This window comes from Sus scrofa, chromosome 16, assembly GCF_054392235.1.
Source record: "Sus scrofa isolate SSC_HxYL_T2T_F1_AM1 chromosome 16, Sscrofa_HxYL_maternal_Yorkshire_Landrace_v2.0, whole genome shotgun sequence".
NCBI classification, from domain to species: Eukaryota; Metazoa; Chordata; class Mammalia; order Artiodactyla; family Suidae; genus Sus; species Sus scrofa.
Window position 1 is genome coordinate 83,811,091 of NC_139398.1, and position 26,645 is coordinate 83,837,735.

Consider the following 26,645-nt stretch of genomic DNA (forward strand, 5'->3'; position numbering starts at 1 on the left):
GTGAAGAGGCTTTTGACAATATCCAGGCAGGTGGCATGATGGCTGGATCCAAGCTTATGGCAGTGGGGATGATGGAGAAAAGTGAATTTGTCCATGATTTGAATCCCAGAGTTGTGGGGAAAGGAAAGAGTCAAAATCGACTCAGGCTCTGGATGACTTGTGTTTTTGGACATTCAAGCAGAGGTGTTAAGTGGGTAGTTGTAGGTGTAGGTTTGAACCTGCCTTCATGCAGGAGACACAGAATTGAAGACCTCAGCTATGAAGCCAGGGACAGAAGACGCTCTTAGGGAGAGAGTGTACAGTGAGAAGAAAAGAGAGAAAAAGACCAAGATGGTAAGGATCTCTTGGTGAGCTGAAGTCTTCCTTCTGCGACTCCCACCTCTTCAGTTTTGAGGATGAAGGAAACAGTTACAGCTTCTGTGTCCTGTCGCTTGGTATCAAATCTACTCTTTTGTCTTGGTTTTCAGACCTCTCCCCACCCCATCCGTCTGCTCTTTTCTGATCATCTCTAGATCATCAAAGTCTCTTTTGAACTGTGGTACCCCAAACCACACTCCCTGAGATATGCCCGGCCAACAAGCATCATGGGTCAGGCACTTCTTTGGCCCAAAGCCCATTCATACACTGAATTAATAAATTCAGCCTATGCACAGACTAGGAAGACTATGGGATGGGTTGTGACAGGCAAAAGCCTCATCCTGGGTCATATAATTGGGAAGATACTGGTTATCCATATGTGCCATGTCGTCTCCTGTCCCTAAACCCTGTTCTTCTTTCTTAGTTTCCTAGTTTATGCTGTTGTCCAAGCCAAACTTGTGTCACTAACTCAGGTCCTTTCTCCTTCCCCTCGAGGCAGGTGGGACCAGGTTTTGTAAATTCTGGCTCTCTGATATCTCTTAAAATGCTTTCAGTTCTTGCATCCTAATGGCCACGTCTTTGTCCAGGTGGCTGCCATCTTTTGCCATTATCTTCCCATCTTCAATCTTGCCCCCTGCAGTGGACTCTCCCCAAGGCAGCTAGAGAAATCTGCGTAATCCCTCTGCTGAAATGCTTTTTCCTCACTCCTTGCTCACCATCCGCTCCTCCTCTTTGTTCCTTTTCTCTCTCTTTCTTCCTCTTCCCAAGGGACTCCCACTCGGGTCTTAGTGTTTCTAAGAAAGCTATCTGCTGTCTTATTCAGGTAAAATGCCCTTTTTACCATGGCCATGCTATTATAATATTATTTTTTATCCATCTCCCCCACTAGTCTCTAAGCCACTAGAGGAAAGGTCTATATGTTATCTGTCTGTGTAGCCTCAGTGCCTAATATGGTGTCTGATACCTGGTAGGAAAAAATTTAATATTAATATTAATGATAGCTAATAAGTTGTGCCTCCTGCCTTACATCAATTAGAGTCAACACAGAGCTGGGTATGAGGCAAGTTTCCTGACAATGAAGAATTTTACCACTTGCTGAGTTGAGAGTGCGGGGGTGGTTGAGAAACATGTTTCTTAAAGAACTATTGTTATGTCTCTTCTTACTGGCGCATTGTTGATTGTGGTGGCAGGACCCAGGGCGCCAGTTGAGGGTCACCAACCCCTGGGGAAAGACATGGAAATGACAAGGCAACTCTTCTTTTTTAACAAGATATTTTCTTTCTCTCTCCATCCTCTCTTTCAGGCGTATCGTGAGCTTCTTTCTTATAGTCACCCAGATGGGCTTCTGCTGCGTGTACATTGTGTTTCTGGCTGATAATTTAAAACAGGTAGAGTCTCCTACAGAAGGTGAGAGGGAAAAGGCTATGGAAAAGGAGACTCCTCTGCTGGTTATTCAACAAATAGCTTCTTCTCTTTGGGCCCTAGTATCCTCATCATACAACAAAAGAAGTTAAACTAGATGTTCTCAAAGAATTCGGCTTCCCCCAGTTCACACATCCGCAGATTTCTGTCAGTGGTTACTTGTCCACCATACCCTTTGTCCGAGGGTAGTCTCTATAACAGGACCTATCCTCAAGGCTGGTCTTTAAAATTGAGCTGGAAGTAGGGACTTCCTGTTGTGGCTCAGCGGGTTACAAACCCAACTAGTATCCATGAGGATACAGGTTCAATCCCTGGCCTCTCTCAGTGGGTTAAGGATCCAGCATTGCTGTGAGCTGTGGTGTAGCAGCAGATCCTGCGCTGCTGTGGCTGTGGCTATGGTGTAGGCCAGTAGCTGCAGCTCCAGTACATCCCCTAGCCTGGGAACTTCCATATGTCACAGGTGTGGCCCTAGAAAGTACACACACACACACACACACACACACACACACACGAGCTGGAAGTAACCTTGAATTTTGTCAGTTGTCCCACCTTGGAGCTTAATCATCCTTAACTCTTCTCAAATTGATATTAGTGCTTTTGCCTGATACCTCATCTCTGGGCCATCTTTATCTACCTTTAGCTGCTTGATCGCTATGGTTTGAACAGTTTTCATCCCCAAGAAGTTTTTTTGATCTAACCCAGTAGTTATCTTATGGCAATTGGAGCAAAATAATATGGGCAATAACAGGGGCTATCCTTATTCAATCAATAGGCTTAAAAAAGAAAACTATTCTTTAGGGCTCTCTTTGTGCTTATAGTAATACCAGGAATTTGGAAATGTTAAAAAAATAAAAAGAAGGGAAAAAAATCATAAGCATTCAGAGTTAGCTTCTGTTATGTGTCAGTCACATTACTGACCATTTATAAGTTTTCTTTCATTTATTCTTTCCATGGTCTTATCAGAGTAAGTACTATGGTTATTCCCATTTTGCAGATGGGAAAACATGTTATGAATTCTACAGTGCATATAAACATAGCCAGAGAGCAAAGGTTAAAATAAATAAATAAATAAATCTGCAAAAAAAAAAAAAAAAAACACAGGCCTTTAAACATCAAAGCTCAAGTTCTTAAACAATATGCTATCCTGTTTCTCAAAATAAAATTATTTTAATCCAACCACGGTTATTGTTTCAAATGAGTATTAATTAAATGATAAGCATTTTTCAATGTCCTTAAATTTTTAGCATAATTTTTAATAGTTTCATAATTTTCCATCACACAGATGACTTAGTCTTTTATCATTTGATATTTTCTTTGTTTCTCATTGTTTTTCTACTATAATTTGTACAAGTCTTTGCATACCCCTTTATTTCTTTTGTATGTATATGTAAAAGTATGTATTTTAAGTAAAATTACTGGGTCAAGTAGTTTGATTTGAAGGCTCTTAATTGCCCAGTTGCTGCTTGGAAATCAATCTGACATTAGCAGAACTTTATCAATCATCCGTCTAGAGACAAGGTAAGCATTGTCTCAGAGAATTCACAAACTAAGTGGCTCTAAGCCATATAAAAAGCTAAATATCAATATAATAATTTGGTACTGGGTCAGGATACCACTAACATCGTAAGATGGGGGGGTGCTTCATTGTGAACTAATGGGCAGAAATTGTAGGAGCAGGAGAGGTCATTGGAGAAGTCTCCCTTGAGGAGTTGCATCTGAGCTGAGCATCAAAGGGCAGTTTGGAGGAGAAATGGTGGCAGCCAAGGTGGGAGAAGGGAGGAGTGAACACCTGGCGGCAGGAAGCACAAGACTTGCTCAGGAGAGGCAGTACAAGTGGCTGTAGAAGAACATATGTGCCTTGGGAGAGGAAGAGCTTTCACAGTTGAATGGGCCCATTTATGGAGAGCCTTGAATACCTGGCTAATGTTCCAAGTATTTTTCCTTCTGTAGTAAGGAGGAATAAGAAAGAAACAAGCCTTAATGATTCATTTAAGTATACATGATGTGTTGCTAAGTGACAAAGGAGATTTCAAAATAAGAGTGTACGTAATGATTACAGTCTTATAAAAGAAAAAGGATGCATATAATACACATAATTTGTGATACTGTTTAGAAAATGGTAGATGAATAATCTCATGGGTACTGAGATTATCATTGCTTTTACATTTTCTTTTTGCCTAACTCTAGTTTCTAACTGTTCTGCAGTAGATTGTGTTGCTTGCACAATAAGACTGTATCCATTAAGCCCTGCTGATTCCAAAGAAGGGTGGTACCCTACCCCTTACCCCCCCTTTGCCTGGGGTGGATGTTTGTACAATGCCCAGGGGGTGCTCCTTGTTTATCACAGTGACTAAGGATGCTAATAGCTTTTATTGGGTGGCATCCAGGGATGCTAAGTGTCCTGCAATGAATGGTCCAATTCTCACAAGGAAGAGTTCCCTCACTCTTGATCTAATTAAGAAGCAGTAAGTGATGGGATTTTTCAGTCATAAGCAAAAGAAACAGACTGTGTGGAACTTAAGCAGAAAATAAGTTTAGTGGAAGAACATTGGTTAACTTCCAAAATGAGAGTGAAAACTTAAAAAAAGGGGGGATCTCAGAAAAGAACAGGAAGCAGGGCAACTTAGGAGGATGTTGATGATAGAACTGATGAGCAGTTTCTTCAGGGATCCCCTGTCAAAATTAATTTTTACCCTTTTCTAGGTCTGTCTTATGGCATTTTGCTTGTTATTAGATTCAGATTCCAGGAGCTATGTGAGTACCCCTATGTGAGGCCAGTCCTTTGGCTCTGCCACGTGATCATGATTTACAGTCCACCAAGGCTGTATGCAGGTGAGAGGGAATGCACCAAAGAGAAATCAAAATCAGGAGGAATGGATTCTGGGTTGCCAAACGCCAACAAAGAGCCACTATAACCTTAGCTATTGGCATTTATTAAGTTCATTTTTTATTAAAGTTATTTCTGCAGCTTCTTTTGAGGAAGATTGGTGCAAAAGATTTACAATAAGAAGTCCAAAGTCGCTCGAAGTCACTCTGAGACCCTGGCACGTGAGCCTTGCCAGCTCTGTATGAGGGAGTCTGATTATGGGCCAGGCCCTGAGCTAATCCTGTGGCCAGAAGACTCATCGGATCTTGCCCTTTTCCCACTCCCCTCCCAGGTAGTGGAAGCAGTTAACAGCACAACCAACAACTGCCATTACAATGAGACAGTGATTCTGACGCCCACCATGGACTCTCGCCTCTACATGCTCACCTTCCTGCCCTTCCTGGCGCTGCTGGTTCTCATCCGGAACCTCAGGGTCCTGACCATCTTCTCCCTGTTGGCCAATGTCAGCATGCTCGTCAGCCTGGTCATCATCACCCAGTACATCATCCAGGTCAGCACACCACACCCCTGACTCCCAGCGGGCAGAGCCTTTTACTAGTAAGAGACTGACACCTGGGGCCAGCCCTCAGGGTGGTAAGTATGCCCTTCACTCTTCAACCTAGTGACCACATCATTTCTTCCACAAAGATGTCTGTGCCACGCTCATTCTTTGTGTTAGCCCCTCTTTCATGTGCTTCTCTAACACTCCTTTCATGTCAAATCCTGGCTTTAGGGAAAAAATTACACTTTGCATGGAAAACATCTTGAGTGGTGAGCTACATCGATTGGGGAACCATTCCTATAATGGTTGGATAGCAGCCCAAGGCAGATAAAAAGTAGGCTCTTCTCCCATAGCTAAAACTTATTGAACTAATCTTCTATCCTCTAAGCTACAATTCCAGGTAATTCCAAAATTACCTGTAGGGAACTCAAGAGAAAACAACAATGACAGCAACCAATATTAAGTCAGCGAGTATAGATAGAAAATCTTAAAAGACCACAAACAAGTCTATCACGATGTAAATCACATCTTTCAAGTTGAGTTACAGATATTGATTTTCCCCTCAATTTTCTATTTGTCTCTCCTTCCTAATTTTCATTTTAAAATGGACAAAACTGCATAGAATTTTAAACCCAGAAGACCCTTGGCTTGCCTAATATCTTTAAGGTGGTTTTCTCTTTCAGAACTCACAAGGGGGAGTTCCCTTTGTGGCTCAGTGGTTAATGAACCTGACTAGGATCCATGAGGCTACAGGTTCAATCCCTGGCCTCTCTCAGTGGGTTAAGGACCCAGTTTTGCCGTGAGCTATGGTGTAGGTCACAGACTCAGCTTGGTCCCATGTTGCTATGGCTGTGGTGTAGGCCAGTAGCTGCAGCTCTGATCCAACCCATAGCATGGGAACCTCCATATGCTGCAGATGCAGCCCTAAAAACCAAAAAAAAAAAGTCACAAGGGGAAAAAAAACAGTTATATTGTCCAAGGAATTTTGTAAAAATAAATTAGCCAAATATTTTAGGATAACTATAGATGAGTCGTATTCCTTAAGGCAATATTGATAGAGTCTACAAAATTGAGTTTTCTAGTGAGATAGCTACCTCTGATTTATTTTTGGACGATTCCAGAGATTGCTTAATTAGAGAAATGGTTCTGTCATTATTTTCACATACCTGGTCACCGGGTACATAAAATATTTCTTTCTCGTACTTTCCTCTCCTTTTATTTATAGCTCATTGAAGAAGAGGACTTTGGTATTTAATTACTTTGGGCTCCCTAGAATGTCACTGTAACTACAGTCGCATTAATTTCTGATGTCTACAACCACTGGTACAGTCAAAGCGTTCTTGGGCGCTTTAAACTAGTAGTAACCTGTGGTGTGTAAGGTTTTTCTTCTGCAGGATTCTGATAAAGCAAACTCCCTCTGTGAGAGCCTGAGCTTTCAGCACTTTCATAGTACCGCCGTCTTTTCTTTCCTCTGGCTCTTTGGTATTGGACAGTGTTAAAATCGACTTTGACTGTTGCCTACTTCCTTTTGAAGTTTTCTGAATTTCTTGATATTCATTTTTTTTAATAATTCAGGCTTACCCTCAGAATACTCCTCTCTCGAGGAAGCCTAAACATGCCTTGAGAATAAATGTCTTTAACCACCCTTCTCTCTCCCACAGGGAATTCCAGACCCAGGCCAGCTGCCATTGGCAGCAAATTGGAAGACCTACTCACTCTTCTTTGGAACAGCGGTTTTTTCATTTGAAAGCATTGGTGTGGTAAGGTTTAAATCATAGTAGACTTTCCCAGGTGCTGTGGGTGGCCTTCTGAACAAGAGCTGGGAGCTCTGGGTTTCTGTGTGCACATGGAGAAAGTAACCTCTGATCTCACTTGGGTCAGTTGTCACCAGCAGGAGAAAATAGGTCACAGCAGAGAGGCAGTCAGGAGACAGTTTTATTCTTGTCCCAATATGTTTATTAAACACTTACCTCCATATCAACATGTATTTCCTAATCTTTTAAAATCAAGATAAATGAAGGTGTCCAATTTAAATTATAAGATTTTTATGAAACATAACGGAGTTTTAAACTGGAAAATATAGTATATTTACAATAGATTATTATGCAGTCCTTACTTCCACACCTAAGGAAGGATAGTGCATTGTATAATTCTTTTCCATCCAGTTTTATTGAGATATAATTGACACACTGTATAAATTTAAGGTGTACAGTATAATGATTTGACATATATATAACGAAATGATTATCACAAGTTTAGTGAACGTACATCATCTCATATAGATAAAAAATTAAACAAATAGAAAAAATATTTTTTCTTGTGATGAGAACACTCAGGATTTACTTAACTTTCATATGTAACATACAGCAATTAATTGTAATTGACCTACAGCCCTATGTTAGTTCCTATTACAACATAGCGATTCGATATTTTTATGGCTTTCAAAATGATCACCAGGGAGTTCCCACTGTGGCATAGTGGGTTAAGAATCCAACCGCAGCGGCTTGGGTCACTGCAGAGGTGCGGGTTCGATCCCCAGCCTGGCGCAGTGGGTTGAAGAGTCCGGCGTGGCTGCAACTGTGGCTCAGATTCAGTCCCTGACCCGGGAACTTCCATATGCTGCAGGTATGGCCATAAAAGTTTTTTTTAAATGATCCCCAGGATAAGTCTAGTTATGATAACATCACTATACAAAAATATTACATAGTTATGGACTTTATTTCCCACACTATACATTTCATACCTGTGACTCGTTTATTTTGCAAGTAGGAGTTTGAGCCTCTTGTACCTCTATATGTTTTAAGTTTACTTTTATGTTATATACAGTATAATTCACTTTTGTTTGGTGTACGTTTCTTTAAGTTTTGATGAATGCATAGAGTCATAGATGTACCACAAGCAGGACACAGCACCGTTCTCCCAGCATACTAAGCTCCTTTGTGCTGCCCACTTGGTAATCGAATGCCCCCAACCCCCGTTAACCCTGGCCTACACTTTCTGTGTCTCAGTTGTTTTATCTTTTCCAGAATGCCATCCACATGGGATCATACAATTTGTAACCTTTTGAGCCTGCCTTCTTTCACTTAGCTGCATGTGAGGTCATCCACGTGGTTGCATTTATGCATCAGGAGCTCCTTGCTTCCCACTGCCAAGCGAGCATCCGCTGTATGGGCAACACCACGACTTGTTTATCCATTCACTTGTTGAAGGACATTTAGGTTGTTTCTAGTTTCTGTCAGTTATGAGTAATGCTACTGTAAGCATTTGTGTACAAGGGTTTGTATGAACATATGTTTTCATTTCTCTAGGAGAGGTGTGTGAGGTCATGTTAATGTATGTTTATAGGAAATGGCCAAACAGGTTTCCCGAATGACTCTCACCATGTTGCATTCTCACCAGATGTATGAGCATTAGAGTTCCTTCGCTAGTTCTTATCTGTATTTTCAGTATTTTTTTTTCATTTTTTTTTTTTTTTATTTTCCCACTGTACAGCGAGGGGGTCAGGTTATCCTTACATGTATACGTTGCAATTACAGTTTTTTCCCCCACCCTTTCTTCTGTTGCAACATGAGTATCTAGACATAGTTCTCAATGCTATTCAGCAGGATCTCCTTGTAAATCTATTCTAGGTTGTGTCTGATAAGCCCAAGCTCCCGATCCCTCCCACTCCCTCCCCCTCCCATCAGTATTTTTTTAAAAAACATTTTCAGCCGTTCTAATAGGTATGTGGTGGTATCTGATTGTGGTTTACTTTTCATTTTACTAATGACCAGTGATTTTGAGCATCTTTTTATGAGCTTATTTGACGCCTATACGTTGTTTTTGGTGCAGTGTCTGTTAAAATCTTTTGTGAACTTTTAAAAAACTGAGTTACTGTCTTTTATTGCTGAGTTTTAAAATCCTCTATTGGATATGTAACTTGCAGATACTTTCTCTAGTCTGTGGCTTGCCTTTTATTCTATTAATAGTGTCTTCTTCCACAGAGAACAAGTTTTAATTTTGAAAAAGTTCAAAATTTTTCATTTATGGATCCTACTTTTGGTGTTCTATCTGAAACACTTTGCCTAATCCAAGGTCACAAAGATTTTTCTCCTATATTTTCTTCCAAATGTTTTTATTGTTTTCATTGTATGTTTAGATCTGTGGTGCATTCTGAGTTAATTTTTGTTAAAAAGTGTTTATAGGTTGATACTCATTTTTCTAAGGATGCCCAATTTTTCCTGCATCATTTATTGAAAAGACTGTCTACTCTCCTTTGCATTTTTGTGAAAAGCTAATTGATGTATGAGTATGGGTCAGTTTCTGGACTTCGTGTAATGATTGATTGATCAGTGTGTCTATCCTTTCATGAATACCAAAATGTCTTGACAACACAAGCTTTATCTTCAAATTGCATAATATTAGAGCTCCAACTCCATCCTCATTAGTATTTGTGTGATACGTCTTTTTCCATCCTTTTTAAAAATCAAGATAAATTTCACCGTTTTAACCATTTTAAAGTATGTAATTCAGTGGCTTATTATAACTTCGCAATATCGTGTAGTCATCACCACTGTCTAATTTGAAAACATTCCCATCACCCTATGCCCACGAAGCAGTCACTCTCCTTTCCCCCTTGCTCCCAGCCCCTGACAACTGCAGTCTTTGTCTTTTAATTGGTGTGGTTATATCATTTGCAATTAATGTAATGATTGTTTATTAGGTCTGCATTTTATTGTTTATTTTCTATTTTACCCTTCCTTTTGCTTTCCCATTTTCTCCTTTTGCCTTCTTTTGGATTCATTGAATACTTTTTAGTATTCTATTTTAACTTGTCTCTTGGAGTTTTGACTATATTTCTTTCTATACCACTTTTCATGGTTATTCTAGGGATAACAGTATACATACATTACTTTTCATAGTTTAATCAGAGTTTACATTTTATCATTTCTAAAACTAGAAATCTTACAGTTAGAGAGTTCTCTTTACTTCCCCCCTTTATGCTGTAATGCCTATATGTATTACATCTAAATATATCAAAACACGATCAGACAATGTTCTAATTTTTGCTTTCAGTAGTTACATATACTCCTTTTGATGAACTTACTTACTAATCTAATGCATCTACCCAGGTAACTACCACTTCTGTTGCCCTTTCCTTATTTCTGAAATCATGTTTTCCTCTGGCATTTCTCCCTGTCAATATGAAGAAACTGCGTCAACAATTCTTTTACCCTGGTGACAAATTCTTTACATTTTTTAAAAGCTCACAATATTTCAGGAGTTCCCATTGTTAAGAACCATGACTCAGGAGTTCCCATCGTGGCACAGTGGTTAACGAATCCAACTAGGAACCATGAGGTTGCGGGTTCGGTCCCTGCCCTTACTCAGTGGGTTAACGATCCGGCGTTGCCGTGAGCTGTGGTGTAGGTTGCAGACGTGGCTCGGATCCTGCATTGCTGTATCTCTGGCGTAGGCCAGCGGCTACAGCTCCAATTCAACCCCTAGCCTGGGAACCTCCATATGTCACGGGAGCTGCCCAAGAAATAGCAACAACAACAACAACAACAAAAGACAAAAGACAAAAAAAAAAAAAAAAAACCCATGACTCAGTGGGTTAAGAACCCAACTGGTATCCACGAGGATGTGGGTTCAATCCCCAGCTTCTCTCAGTGGGTTAAGGATCCAGCATGTGTTGCCCTGCTGCATAGGTCACAGATGTGGCTTGGATCTCACATGGCTGTGGCTGTGGTGTAGGCTGGTGGCTGAAGATCCAATTCGACCCCTAGCCTGGGAACTTGCATATGCCACAGGTGTGGCCCTAAAAACAGCCACCACCACCAAAAAAAACCCTCAGAATATCTTTATTTTTCCTTTATCCCTGAAGAATATTTTTGCACAATATAGAATACTAAGTTGACAGAGGTTTTTTTAGCACTTTCAAAATATGGTTTCCCTTCCTTTTGCCTTCAATGGTTCTGATGAGAAATCTGCAGTTATTTGAATCATTGTTCCCCTAGATGTAATGTTTTTATATGATTACTTTTAAGACATTTTTTTTTAAATCTTTAGTTTTCAGCAGTTGTATTGTCTGGTATCATTTTCTTTGAGTTTGTCTTGTTTGAAATTCACTTAATTTCTTGAATCTGTAAATATAAATGTAATGTGGTGTAAGTTGCAGATGCAGCATGGATCCTGCTTTGCTGTGCTGTGGTGTAGGCTGGCAGCTACAGCTCCAATTGGATCCCTAGCCTGGGAACCTCCATATGCCGTGGTACGGACCTAGAAAGACAAAAAAAAAAAAAAAAAAAAAAAGGACTCAAAAACTGGTGGGGCATATATCAAAGGGTCTAGCGTTTAGGTCACTAGAGTCCCAGAAGAAAAAGGAAAAGAGATTGGTACAGGAAAAAAATTTTGAAAAAAAAATGGCTGAACACTTCCAAAGCTAGAATCCGCATCCTCATGGATGCCAGTCAGGTTCGTTAACCACTGAGCCAAGATGGAAACTCCCATATTCATTTTTTAAACACTTTCTTCAGAGTTCCCATTGTGACTTAGCTGTGATGAATCTTGCTAGTATCCATGAGGATGTGGGTTGGATCCCTGGCCTCGCTCAGTGCGTTAAGGATATGGTGTTGCTGTGAGTTGTGGTGTAGGTCACAGACACGGCTTGGATCCCGAGTTGCTGTGGCTGTGGTGTAGGCCAGCAGCTGTAGCTCCAATTTGACCCCTAGCCTGGCAACTTCTATATGCTGTGGGTGTGGCCCTAAAAAAAAAAAAAGAAAAAAAAAAAAAGCTGAAAAAAAAAAAAAAAAAACCAGCTTTCTTCTCCTTATGTTCAGATTCAGTAGTTCCTATTAACCTATTTTCAAGTTCATTGATGTTTTGTCATTTACATTGGGCCCCTCCAGTGGAATTTTTTAGTTCTAAAAATTTCCATTTGGTTCTTTGATTCTTATTCCTTCAGCTTCTTTGCTGAGAATTTATATTTTTCTATTTGTTTCAACAGTGTATCCCTTATTTCATAGAGGATGGTTATAATAGCTACTTTAAAGTCTTTGTCTGATAATTCCATAATTTGCATCATCCTAGGGTTGGCATCTATTGTCTTTTTCCTTGAGAATTGTTGAGATTTTCCTGGTTCTTTATATGCTATTTAATTTTAGACTATATCCTACACATTCTTTTTTCTTTCCTTCTTTTTCGCTTTTTTTTTTCTTTTTTTGGGGGGCCACACCTGAGACATATGGAAATTCCCAAGCTAGGGGGTCAAATCAGAGCTGCAACTGCCAGCCTACCCCACAGCCACAGCAATGCTGGATACTTGACCCACTGTGCAAGACCAGGGATTGAACCCATGACCTCATGGATACTAGTCGGGTTCATCACAGCTGAGCTACAACAGGAATTCCTATCCTACACATTTTTTTTTTTTAGTGCTGCACCTGTGGCATATGGAGATTCCCAGGCTAGGAGTCAAATCAGAGCTACAGCTGCCGGCCTACACCACAGCCACAGCAACACAGGATCCAAGCCCTGTCTGTGACCTACACCACAGCTCATGGCAACACCGGACCTCCAACCCACTGATTGAGGCCAGGGATCAAACCCGAATCCTCATGGGTACTAGTTGGATTTGTTTCTGCTGTGCCACAACAGGAACTCACCTATCCTACACATTTTGAATATTATTTTATGAGATTCTGGAGCCTGTTAAAATCTTCCAGGGAATGTTGATTTTTTTTTTTTAATTTAGCAAGCTGTCAGTCTGATTAGATTCAGACCACGAATCCTGATCCACCTGTGTCACAGCTGCAGAAACACCTGATCTTTAACCCACTGCATCGGGCTGGGGATTAGACCCTTACTGCCCCAGAGATAATACCAGATCCTTCCACTTTTCCGTAGTGGAAACGCTGACCACGGTTTTAATATCAGATTTGTTTTCAAAGACTTTGGAGTGATATTTAGCTTTACCTTGCCTATGTGCTCCCCGGGGGCCAGTCCGGGATATACATGGTGGTCTATACGATGGTTCTCAAAGTCTTTGCTTTGATGCTTTGCATCAGTTCCACACATGTACATCTCGAGGCTGAGCCCAGATTTCATTCACAGATTTAGGGGGATCGCTGTCTCCACTGTTTTCCTGCACACTCACAGTGTCCTGCATGCTCACATGGCAGCTCCTTTTTCTGGTCCTCTAGCTGGGAAGCCAGGGTTTTACACTGCTATACACTTCTTGTGACTGGGCCTAACCCTAGGTGAGCACTGAGAGTAAAAAGAGTAATGCGGACTCCTTCCAGGGCCGGCTTCGTGGGCATGCAAACTGTGCAGTCACATAGGGCCTTGCCTCTAGAAGGATCCCACATTTGTTTAATGATCTGCTTTCATCCTCTTGAAATATCTTTGGCCAGGTGGCCCTATATTGTCATTTTGCACTGGGTCACACAAATTATATAGCCAGTCCTGATTCCTCCCATACTCTTTGAGGTCCCAAAACCCTCTTTCCCTGTTCCTCTGCTCCAAGAGAAGGAGTTTGTCTCAGATTTTTAGGTGCCAGCACAGGCATTGATACAGCAGATTGCTGCTTTGTGACTGAGACCTGCCTTGAGTGTCCCCTATTTTAGGTCCCCTGGTCAGAAAGAGGGTTTGTGTTTTGAGTTTTTTTCCTGACTGCATTCACTACGTAGTTCTAGCATTTGGGATCCCCTGGAGTCTAAACTGGAAGATAATGGGAAGAAGGATCAGGAAAAATTCACTGCCTTAATGGCCATTTCTACTGGCTTTGAGCAATTTGCCATTTCTACTGGCTTTGAGCAATTTGCCTTGTACGATATACTTTTCAGGGTCCATGGATAGTTGCTTTATGTATTTTGTCCAGGATGTTTAGTTTTAATCAGTGAGAAAGAGATGGCACAGTGTCTTACACCATCTTAAGGGAACTGGAAGCAGTTTATGTTTAGAATTTTGGACACTCATGGCAAAAAGAAGAGTACAGTGGTTGAGCAAATGACTTCGGAGGGAGAATGTGCCGGAATCTTACCTTAGTCACAGGCTAATCTCTGAACCCTAATTCTCCAACTATAGAATGATGATAACGTGTGTTCAGTTAGTATTTATTAAACATCTACTACGTGCTAGTGATTATGAGTATCTAAGTTTAAATTACCTTTAGACATCTTCTAACCCAGTCCCCAGTTTTATAAGAGTCTAACCCCAAAGAGGGAACGGGTCTTGAGTTGCGTCACCAGCTGGGAACTGATCATCCCACTTTATATGAATGGCCGTTTATCTCCATGATTGATTGCGGGGAAGTGGGGAGCAGAGAAAGCCAGCTACTTAGAATGATCTGGCCTTGTAAACAGATCACTTTAGGCTGGATAATTTATGCAGCAAAAAGGTATTGCAGAGTAGGAAAGCTCAGGTTGGATTGTCTGCTCTCCACGTAATCTAGACGTTTTCCTGAGCACATGCTACAATTAGGAATGTGCACCCAACCCAGAAGAAAGTGGAAAGGCACAGCCATGACCCTGACACAGACTCCCCTCAAGTGTCTTCCGTTTGCATGGGAAGGCGGGCAGGTGCATCTAGGACAAAAAATGATTTTTTATGTACAAGGGGATGGATGCTAAATTCTCACTGAGTAATAAACATCCCCAGTGCTGTAGTTTAGTCAGGATCAGGTAGAAGCAAGTCCTTGAGACTCTGGAGGACAACCCCAGTCTGGAGTCTGCCTCTGCCGCTGCCCGTCTGTGTGGCTTGGGACAAGTTACTTCATCTCCAGAGCCATGTTTTCCTCATCTGTAAAATAAAAATTATACAAGTACCAGCTTCATAGAGTTGTGGTCTTCCCAGTATTAAAAAATAATTTCATCTAACATTTACTAAGCCCTTACTATGTGCCATTACAATGCTCATGTAGTTCTCCAAAAAATCCTAACAGATAAGTTTTCAGAGACACAGATCACCCTAATGGTACATGTGGTGTGCTTAGCACACAGCCTGATGGAAGAGAAGAGGAAGGTGAGAATGAGCTCTCAGGTACTAGAAGCCTGAGAAGAAATCCATGAGATGTGGCCAAAGAGTTGGTGCCAAAGACAGAAGTGACCTTTGAATGCCCACCAACAGACACAAGAGGCAAGCTGGCCTCAATTTCGGTTCTCTTAGAGCCAGGTCTGCATCTGGGGAAGAAGGATCCTGAGAACATGGTACATGGGGAAATGTGCTGCTGGACCAGGAAGCCCTAGTCCCAGCATGGCTACCAGCCCCCTGCATAACCTGGGTCTCGGCCTCCTCATCTGTACACAGAGAGGCAAGTGCAGTAGAATTGGGCGTCTCAAACTCAGATGCCTTTGGAAGGCCATGTGGGTGGGGAGCCGGGTATATGTCAGTGTGAGAGGGAGAGGTGGGTCTGTGGGTGGGGGAAGAATGTTGTGCTCGAGGGCATTCATATCCAAGTGTCTAGAAGACTGGCCAGAATGCGCTTGCTGGCCAGAGGGGGCTGCCCCAGGGAGTTGAGCTCTTTGGTCTGGTCACCCTGCAGGGCTCTTCCAGCTCTGAATTGTCCAGGGCTTATCTTGTGACTCCAGGCCTCCCTTTTCTTTTTTTATTTGCGGAAAAATATATCTAACACAAAATTTACCATCTTAACTATTTTGTAAACAGTTCTCTCTCTTTTTCTTTTCTTTTTTTTTTTTTTTTTTTTTGGCCACCCTGCAGAATATGGAGTTCCTGGGCCAGGGATCAGATTCAATCCGCAGTTGTAACCTACACCACAGCTGCAGCAACACCAGATCCTTAACCCACTGTGCCAGACTGGGGATCGAACTTGCATCCCAGTGCTGCAGAGATGCTACCAATCCCATTGAACCACAGCGGGTACTCTGCATCTTAACCATTTTTAAGTGTACGATTCAGTGATATAAAGTACATTTATATTGTACAACCATCATCACCATCCATCTCTTTTCATCTTTCGAAGTGAAACTGTGTGCCTATTATTAAACAATAACACCCCATTTCTCCCTCTCCCCCAGCCCATGGAAATCACCAGTCTTCTTTCTGACTCTGAATCTGACTACTCCAGGTACCTCATATAAGTGGAATCACACAGTACCTGTCATTTAGTAACTGGCCTATTCATTTAGCTTAACGTCTTCAAGAGTCATCTGTGTTGTGGCATGTGTCAGAATGTCCCTTTTTTTTTTTTTTTTTCCTTCATGGCTGCACCCACAGCATATGGAAGTTCTCGGGCCAGGGACTGAATCTGAGCTGCAGCTGTGATCCGAGCCACTGCAGTAGAATTCTTAACCCACTGCACCACTGCGGGTACTCCCAGAATGTCTTTCTTTTCAAAGGCTGAATAATACTCCATTGTGTGTATGGACTAGATTTTGTTTATCCATTTCTCCGTTAGCGGACACTTGGGTTGCCTCCAACTTCTATCTGCTGTGATTAATACTGCTATGAATACAGGTACACAAATAGCTGTGCATGCTCCCATTTCCTATTCTTTTGTGTATATACCCTCAGAAGTAGCATGCCTTTTTTCTTTGTGCTTGTGTTCCTTTTTCTCCTCCTCTATTCTTACACTGATATTTCTATAGGTTCTGCCCCTGGAAAACAAGATGAAGGATGCCCGCCGCTTCCCACTCATCCTGTCTTTGGGAATGTCCATCATCACTGCCCTGTATGTCAGCATCGGAACTCTGGGCTACTTGCGGTTCGGAAATGACATCAAGGCCAGCATAACCCTTAACCTGCCCAACTGCTGGTAACTCCACGGGCCCTCAGGAAGTGGGGACTCAGGGCTGGTGGGAATGGGTGCATAGAGGTCACTTTCTCCTCCCTCCCACGGAACGCAGGCTGAGGTTTGGAGGGCTGCCACTGGAACCCTGGGCTCTGGAGTCTCTGTCCAGGGAGCTCTTCAACAGCAGTCTCCCACGTTGAGTGAGGACTTGATAGCTTAATGTGACGATGGGCGTGATTTAGGAAGAGAAAGGAGAAGTGACAGTCCTCGGTCACCTAAGGAGAGAACGGAGGGGCACAGAGGAGGGCAAGAGCCAGAGAGAGGAGCCGGCCTGTGGCTCCAATCACATTTACAAGGGCTGCACTCCCCCGAGTCTTGCAGAGTAGCTGGGATGAGAACGTCGTAAGATAAGAGCTAATTGAAGGAGACCATTGGAATCTGGAAAATGTTTATATTCAGATGACCCAGTTCATGCAACAGTTAGCCAACCCAGACTGCAACAGCGTGATACTTAAATAGGCACGTGAACCGCTGTCGTGTTGTGGAGCGCTTTCTCCCACACCGAGGCATGTCAGGAATGACAAGATGCCTGTCTTTTTATTTATTTATTTATTTATTTATTTTCCCACTGTACAGCAAGGGGGTCAGGTTATCCTTACATGTATACATTGCAATTGCCTGTCTTTTTAAAGGTGATTTGGAAGCTTAATTTGTCTAAATGGAGTTCCTTTCCCAAGTTGATCAATATCATTCATCAAGCACTTACGGCATCCTAATTACATGCAGATGCCAGTCTAGATGCATGGGGGTGTGGAGGGTGCTGATGTGAGTAGCCTAAGATTCTGAGCTCAAGGGATGGTGAATGTACACGGATGTAACGTAGAGCAGACTGGATGCCCTCCAGAAGAGTGGAGAGGCCCTGGGGACTCCCCAGGGAAGAAAGTACAGAGGAATGGGACAGCGGGAAATCCTCCTGTCCAGCAGATGACTCCATCCACACAAGGACAACTAAAGCACCTCTGGATCCAGTTGTACCAGCTCCGAGCTCATGGTCCTAGGTGGTCTACTTAACTTCTCTGACCCTCGGTTTCCTCTTCTAGAAAGCAGAGTTATCATGTGGATTAACTTTGGCATGTCTAAAAGCATCTGGCTTATAGTACCTCCTCAAAAGATGGGAATTTCAGGAGTTCCTGTCGTGGCTCAGCGGTTAGTGAATCCGACTAGCATCCATGAGGACGCAGGTTCAATCCCTGGCCTCACTCAGTGGGTTAAGGATCCGGTGTTGCCATGAGCAGTGGTGTAGGCCGCAGACACGGCTCGAATCTGGCGTGGCTGTGGCTGTGGTGTAGGCTGATGGTTATAGCTCTAATTCAACCCCTAGCCTGGGAATCTCCATATGCTGCAGGTGCAGCCCTAAAAAGACAAAAAAAAAAAAAAAAAGATGGGAATTTCAAATAAACAGATGGGGTTGGCACAGATGGAAATGGAGCAGAGAGGGTGTTCCAAGCAGCAGAACTAGTGTGAGCAAGAAACACAAAACTGTGGGATTTAGCCTTTTAAAGGAGTGGACGAAATACAGACCCAGACCCAGACATACAGTTTTATTAAACATGGCAGATGCATCTAACCACGTTAGTGAACTAAAGGGGAAAAGCCCTGTCTCCAGAGATCGAAAAAGGCATCGATAAAACTCGCTCTCCCCCATCATGTGCTCTCTCTGCCCCGAGTCTGAGGTCTGCACTTAACCCTGCCTCTCCTTTTACTCCCCCTCCACCGCACATCTCTCTTTGTAGATCACCTCCTCCCCCAAGCATTCAGGATTCTGCACTTCTTTCAACCTACTAGAAGCATTTGTTGAGAGGCTGTTATGAGCCAAGAGCTATGGGGGATCCAGAGAGCTCCTGAGGACAGAGAGAGATCACGAAGAACCAGATCTTTTAGACCCAGGTTTTTGGTCTTTCCCACTTTTCACTTGTATCTCCTCTCTCTCCTAAAATCTAAAATTCAGCGCTAACTTTGTAAAGATGTTATTTATACCCATACCTGAGATTCTTTCAATTTATTTAGAGGCGATTCTCTCACCTGTCTAATATGGGTCTGTGAAGAAGCTTCACTCGGTGTCCACTGTGGGCTCTTCACTCTCTTTCCACTTCCTCCCCTAAAAGGTCCCGCCCCATCATGTTCGGACAAGGAAACATTCACCCAAGGGTCTATTTAAGGTCAGAGGTTAAGGTACAAGGCCGCCAGGGGTCAGAGCACATTGGCATGGAGAGAGCATTGCTCTGGTTTGTTCCGCAGGCTGTACCAGTCAGTCAAGATCCTCTACGTCATTGGCATCCTGTGCACCTACGCCCTGCAGTTCTACGTCCCTGCAGAAATCATCATTCCCTTTGCCATCTCCCAGGTGTCAAAGCGCTGGGCACTGCCTCTGGACTTGTCCATCCGCCTCGCCATGGTCTGCCTGACATGTAAGTAGAGCCCCGCAGTGTTCTTTTCCCGAGGGCTATCAAGAATCTGCCAGACGGTGGACGATAGTCGTGATAGCCAGCATTGATTGTGTACCAACTGTATGTCAGGGGCCCCCTAAGGCTTTCCAAGTTATGATTCATTTAAGCTTCAGGGATGACTTAATTCTTATAGGTACCTAATTAGGCAGATCTACTGGTTTCGAGCTTGAGGGAATGACAGCTTACCAGATAATAACCATAATAAGAACTGATTTTTATGAAACACCTACTGTGTGCCAGCCACTGTGCTAAACCCTTTCTGTTCCGTATTTCATAGTATTTATTCAGTCCTTCTAAGAATTCATTTGAGGTAGGACTGTGGTAAACCCTACATTACAAATGAGAAAGCTGAAGCAGGGAGTGGTAAATAATAGAGCAGGAAATGCCAATGATGGTATTTGAACCCAAGTCATCCAAGTTCAAACCTATTACCCTTCACCTCCAGGACAGAGATTGAAAATAGTGGCCAGTGAGTCTAATCTGGCATCAGAGGTAAGTCGTTTCACCCTCACAATGCTATATAAATTTAGGCCAACATTAAAAATGGGGAGCGATCTCCCATACAAATGCAGATTTCTAATGCTGGGGGGTGAATAAAATGATTTGGCAAACCTAGGGTCACATTCCCTATTGGCAGCAGCCTGCCGATGGGCTCCGTTCACCACTGGCTTCAGCTGGCCCCACTCACCACCTCTGCAGCCCTCTTTGTGCTCCAGGCCCTGTGATCCAGGGTGCCTCTTATCGTAAATATTTTAGTGGAGGCAAAGATGATAGAAATGCCTGCACTGTGTGTGGCATGGCCCAGCTGTACCTAAGGCTCCTTTTAATTGTGATTCTTGCTGTGCTCGAACCAGCCCATATAAATCATGAGACCCTAATTTTTCTTCCTTTGAAGTCATTTATCCCAAGTTGCCCTAGGAGGCAGGGACAATACCATTCAGAACATTAGCGACTCCAGAGAGATCAATGAATTTGGCCCAAATATGAAGATAGCAACAGTTCCTTAAGCTTTTGCGTGCATTGCCCTAATCAATACAGATGAGTAAATTTAAAGTGATAATAAAAATAACTTTTCTGAGTGCTTTACATCCATTAACTCATTTAAAACTTTAACCCCATTTGCACTATGAACCATGATACCTAAAAGGATGTATACCAGGAAGAAATAAGCTAAGAAATGGGTAGAGACTCACCCAGGGCCACACAAGGAGAAGCCTTGTTTTGTCCTGTTGTACCACACTCCATCACGGGAGGACTGGGGGAGTCCTCTGGCGCTTTCTTTGTAACCAGGAAAATTGTCCATCAAGTAAACAAAAAAATGCAAAAGCCCAAGCCTGTAAAACATCCTACCAAAAAAAATGTATGTATACATCGAAGTTTAAAATCTTGAGCTTTATGTTTTGTAGTTAGACGTTTTCTGACATATACGTAAAACCTGGAGAAGACACTCCTTTAAAGAGACCCTGTGATCTTGGTCCCCCCGAAGACCCGTTTCTCCTATAAATAATTTCACAGTCTAATTGTTTGCGAGTAAGAGGTATTTGTCGTCACGTTAATTATTAAAATGTTAGTTCCATGAAGATGGGGGGGGGGGCTGTCTGTTGTGTACACTGATATATTCCAAACAGTTATGGCAGTTCCCAGCACTGCTATTTAGTGTTGTTTGTTAAATAAGAGCTTAATCATTGAACATGTAGAGATTCAAAATGTACCTCTGTGGCATGAAAATCATCTGAAGCTAAAAGCATTAGAACAAGCAGCTGGGGTTGTGGAGAACTTTATCTAAACTTCCTTTGCTAGATTAAGCAGGAGCTTCTGAAAAATACAAGCACCAGAAACCCCCTTTCTGGGAGATTTTCAGTCAGGAGACTCAGCGTCATCACAGACTGAGTAATTACTTACATTATCAGGGAATGTCACACCTTCGACTTGTTCTTGCATGGACGCTATTTCTTCCCCATCTAGTTCCCCTTTTGAAGTGGGTATATGAACGAACCCCTGTCTTTGTCTGGGGAGCCAATTCGTATGAAGGTTCCCCAGCCCTAAATAAACTTTCTCTTTCCTCCTGTTAATCTGTCTATTGTCAGTTAAATTCACAGGTCTCTAATCACAGAACCTAAATGGGTAGAAGGAACGTTTTTCTTCCCAACAATATGCATGTGTATATTTGAAAAATGATTGAAATGTTACTGTGTAACCTCTAGTGAATGTGATTGGGGGTATTACAGGAATTTCAGTTTTTCTATATACAACTGAATTATGAGAAACAGCTGGTATGTGTTTTAAGAAAAAGGATTTTTAAAACAAACTTTAAAACTCTGGCTAAGCCTGAGGAAATCCATCTACCCTGTATCACCTCCTGCAGGCGTCTTGGCCATCCTCGTCCCCCGCCTGGACCTGGTCCTCTCCCTGGTGGGCTCCGTGAGCAGCAGCGCCCTGGCCCTCATCATCCCGCCCCTCCTGGAGATCGCCACCTACTACTCGGAGGGCATGAGCCCCCTCACCATCATCAAGGATGCCCTGATCAGCATCCTGGGCTTCTTGGGCTTTGTGATGGGGACCTACCAGGCCCTGGATGAGCTGATCCAGTCCCGAGACTCTCTCACCTTTTCCAACTCCACCCTTTTTATTCAGTAAAAAAAAGCACTTCTTCTTATGTACCGGCACCTGACTTTTGATGATAGAAATCTCTTTTATATACATCATCTATATTTTGCCGTTTTACCTCTCTCTGGGCCACATCACAGTGAAACAAGCACGGACTCACCAGCTACAAGGTCTATACGGTAATTTTTAAATTTTTTTTGTTGTTGTTATTTATTTCCTTTCCATCTCTGGCTTTCCACTACACTGAGAGCTCTTCCAATGAAGGCTTTTGAGTTGATCCAACGTTTCGGCAATTCATGTTCACACCTTGAGTGGGGCTATGCAAGAGGAAGCCACCAGGGGGCATCCAAGAGGCAGCAACTGACAGAAGGAGGTGCAGCCAGCTAAGGCTGTTGGTGATTTGGTAGACAAAGGGTTTTCTTTTCTCTAGATCTGTTTAAAGAGCAGCAAAGATTAGGAGTGGGGACATAATCCATAACCCAGAAAGGTGTGCATAGATAGCTCCAGCATCAAGATGGATAGGATGCAGAGATCCAGTGTGAGTTGCAACTCTCAGAAAGGAGCCATCATTTTGTGTGTGTGTGTGTGTGTGTGTGTGTGTGTGTGTGTGTGTCTTTTTGTCATTTCTTGGGCTGCTCCTACCACATATGGAGGTTCCCAGGCTAGGGGTTGAATCAGAGCTGCAGCCACCGGCCTACACCAGAGCCACAGCAACTCGGGATCCGAGCCGTGCCTGTGACCTACACCACAGCTCACAGAAACGTCGGATTCTTAACCCACTGAGCAAGGGATCGAACCCTCAACCCCATGGTTCCTAGTCGGATTCGTTAACCACTGCGCCACGACAGGAACTCCAAGCCGTCATTTTTAAGTCAAGGGCAACAAACTTTCCAAACCACTGGATAAAGTTTTGGCCCAGTTCAAAGATCTCAACAAAGGAATGGCATCACAGAAGTGGATTTGCCAATGGCAGGGGGGTTGGGAGGGGGATGGACAATGACATGGTTTCATTATTTACCTCTTGATTCTTGCAACAAGCATTCTTGCTTACCCACCATGCACCAAACATGGTTCAAGATTCTTGTAGTAGATTACAGATTCCTCCTGACAAAGTGACTTTGCAGCTCCTCCCATCAAGAGGTGACATGTGTATCTCTTCCCTTCGAACCTTGTCTTGGCCTTGTAACTTGCTTTGGTCAATAGAACATTAGTAAATGTGATGCCAGCAGAGGTTTGGTGATGGCTTATGCATCAGAATTTTCATCTGGATGCTCTGTGGAGCCAAGAGCACCAGGGGAAGAAGCCTGTTGGAGGATGAGAGACCCTATGGAGCAGACATGAATCATTCCAGTTGAGCCCCAACTCCTAGAACAACTAGCCTGCCAACTTCCAGACACGTGAGTGAAGTATCTCAGGCTACATACAGCCCCAGTCAGTCTGGCCCAGACCTTCATTATTGCTTGGACGATCCACAGAATTATGAAAAATAATTACTGCTTTTAGTTTTAAGCCATAACGTGGAAGTTTTTATGCAGCAAAAGCTAACTGATGCATTACTCTAAAAGGGATACGCTAATGCATGAGAAAAGAATCTCTGCCCTCAGAGTTCCCATTGTGGTTCAGTGGGTTAAGAACCCGACTAGTGTCTTTGAGGATGTAGGTTCAATCCCTGGCCTCGCTCAGTGGGTTAAGGATTCGGCATTACATTGCTGTGAGCTACAGTGTAGATCGTGTATGCGGCTCGGATGTGGTGTGGCTGTGGCTATGCGGTAGGCTGGCAACTGCAGCTCCGATTTGACCCCTAGCCTGAGAACAACTTCCATATACTACAGGTGCAGCCCTAAAAAAAAAACCTCTGCCCTCAAACTAGTCTGCTGTCCACTGGGGAAGAATGACATGTAATCAACTAAGTCAGTGCCATAAAGGCAGGGAGGCACTAACTGCTCTGGAGTACTGAGCATGACTTATCATAGGTGGGTTTTAAGTAGAACTTGGGTCTCTCAACACTGAACCTGGCCCTTCTTTGACTCAGTCCTGGTGACTTGACATTCCTGTGCTTTTTCTCATGTCTGACCTTGGCTGGCAGCCAGGGGCCTGTCAACCCAATACACCACTTCAGCCTTTTTGGAAGTGACTGTCCCTCCCTTCTCCCAAAAATTACTAAAATTGGGGAAAGACATCTAAATAAATGAGATATTGTAGGCAGAGCTATAGTTAGGTAGTTGGGGGGGTAAGGATATTTATTTCTCATTATACTTTCTATGGTTTGGGGAAGTGACCCAGGCTTGTTTCAGCCTTGGTTATAAAAGAACTTTTTTTCAGGAGGCGGGGCATGCCCACAATGTACAGAGGTTCCCAGGCCAGGGATCAAACCCATGCCACAGTAATGACAACACCAGATCCTTAACCACTAGGGCACCAGGGAACTCCTTAAGAGAGCATTGTAAAAAGCCCTTTCTTGCTTATTTTTAGTCATCATCTTCCTTGAGCAGTCTAAGCGAGGCATGCAGGAGTGGAGGGAGATCTGCCCCAAATCTCAAGTCCTGATCTTTTTTTGTGTATTACTTTCTACCTGCTGGATTTCCAGAAGGTAGTTCATGAAGACAAGCTCCATACGCAGATCCTGTAGTCTGCAGAGCACCTGCAGGGAAATGGGACACTCATAGCCTGTGCAGTGGTCCACAGGCCACCTAGCCAGAGGGCTGGGTCGCTATTTCCACACTGCACTTGTTTGTTTCATTAGAAGACCCAAAGGACTTCCACTGATTGGTTCAGAGCCGCGGCAAAGCGGTCTCCCTCTCTCCAAACTGGACTCTTCCACCCTGCCCAACCAGCACCCCACCCAACCTTGCTAAGTTTAAGATTGTTTTCCCTGTGGTTAAAAAATGGTCACGTCACACATTCTCCAAGAACAAGCCTCTACTGTGTGAGATAATCAGGTTAACTGTATGATTTAGATCCGTATGGCTACAGTTAAATCTTGGAAAGAAAAAACACATTCAGCAACACTGATGCCAGGAATAAAAGAAACCTGGGAGGAATCATTAGTAATTATCAGCAACGCTAAAGAATACCAACTATTAGAATTGTGTCTGAGTGTTGGGGTATTAAATTTTTTTAGTTTGATACTGGGTTTTACACACACACACACACACACACACACACACACACACTGCCTCCCCCTCCACATCCCCCTACTGATTCTTTAACTTTTAGACCCAGCTCTTGAAGCAAGGGTAAGAGAAAATCCTTCCTTCCCTCATAGAGCACTTTTTAAGTGTTTTGCATGGGATTATTTCATTTAATCCCTGCAAGGAAACTAGGAGGCATGTAGTGTCATTGTCCTCATTTTCAGATAAGGAAATAGGCTTAGAGATATTGAGTAACTTGCTGATGACCACACATGTAGAGTTTGAGACTGAAGCACTTGCGTGGCAGCACTCCGCACTGCTCTGTAGAGCCCAAGAGAGACCTTTGAATGGTGGTGGTCAAAGTGAAAAATGGGGGAAAAATGTGTCCAGTGGGTTACACATTTTTAAAAATTAGAAAACCCACAGCCTCTCTTTGTAAGTAATAAATCAGCTCTAAACTGAGGAGGGAGTTTCTGGAGACTGTATGGTGAATGAAGAGCAAAGCAGGACTTCCCTTGACACCCCTGGATTCTGCCGGATGCCATTTAAATTCTTTTCAGGCCTAGAGGGAGAAGAAAGTCTTCCCTATTTTTATACAAAGATATCCTTATTCAGAAACCAAAATCTGACAAAGCACACAGAAAAACCATGGCCAGTATCAATACAAGCATCTTAAAAACAGCAGCTATAATATAAATAGTGCACCCTGGAGCCTTCCTTACGAATGCAAAAATGATTTGACATTAATAAATTTATTGCTATAGATAGCATTTGAGATCAGAAAGAAAAAATAATAGAATTTCTTTTTAATATTTTATTATGGTTGATTCACAGTGTTTTGTCTATTTCCGTTGTAAATAAGAGAATTTTATGATGCAATCCTAACTTTCAAAAAAAACCTCTTAGTATTGTAAAAATGTAAGAAACATTATCTGAGGACCAAAAAGAAGGTGGTCTCAGAGGTGGCATTATAATTAATACTGAAACACTAAAAGCAGTTTCAGCAAAGTGTGAAATTGGAAAAGGATGTTTGATGTCACTCTGTTATTAACACAAAATAATGTGAAGTATAATTTTGAAAGATAGAAATATTATTTGCAGAACAATTCACGGAAACTTCAGGAGAATTGGCTGTTAGATAAAAAAGGAATCAGTAAAATGGGCAGTAACAAAACAAAATCTGCAAACTCATTATCTTTCCTATACACTAATTGTCATCAAAAAACAATGAATGATGTCAGCCACGTGGTAGAGTGAAGAGCTTCCTCTTTTTATCCCCTTAAATCTGTAACCAAACATCCACAACTCAGCATCCTCTACCCAACACACTAGGACACCAGAGAATTTCATACGTCTATACAGCTAAAGGTGGGTAGAGGAGCCAGAAACACAGAGAGGAGGCAGAACCCAGGGAACAGCAGAGTTGGTCCCTGCAATCCCAGCTCTCTGACCATGGCATCTGAGCCCACAGCTTCAGAGAACCCAGTAGCAGAGGAGAGGTAGTGCCCATGACTCTAGCCTCCTG

The 26,645-nt window shown here is 42.8% G+C and overlaps 1 protein-coding gene across 12 annotated transcripts in view; it reads left to right on the forward strand.

Annotated features, from left to right (window-relative positions):
* The window catches only part of SLC36A2 (solute carrier family 36 member 2), a 100,369-nt gene extending 78,103 nt beyond the window's left edge, over positions 1–22,266 (forward strand). For 7 of the 12 annotated variants that reach the window (XM_085001914.1, XM_085001916.1, XM_085001915.1 and 4 more), the window contains 6 exons: positions 1,661–1,745; positions 4,938–5,156; positions 6,809–6,907; positions 16,733–16,899; positions 19,174–19,343; positions 21,748–22,266. In XM_085001914.1, the coding sequence (XP_084858040.1) occupies positions 1,661–1,745; positions 4,938–5,156; positions 6,809–6,907; positions 16,733–16,899; positions 19,174–19,343; positions 21,748–22,019 (1,012 nt within the window). In that variant the 3' untranslated portion in view covers positions 22,020–22,266. Of the gene's footprint in view, positions 1–1,660; positions 1,746–4,937; positions 5,157–6,808; positions 6,908–7,604; positions 7,773–16,162; positions 16,213–16,542; positions 16,602–16,732; positions 16,900–19,173; positions 19,344–21,747 lie in introns of those variants that run through there. The other 5 variants (XM_085001919.1, XM_085001920.1, XM_085001921.1 and 2 more) reach the window with 3 other exon arrangements.
* Positions 22,267–26,645: the final 4,379 nt, after the last annotated feature.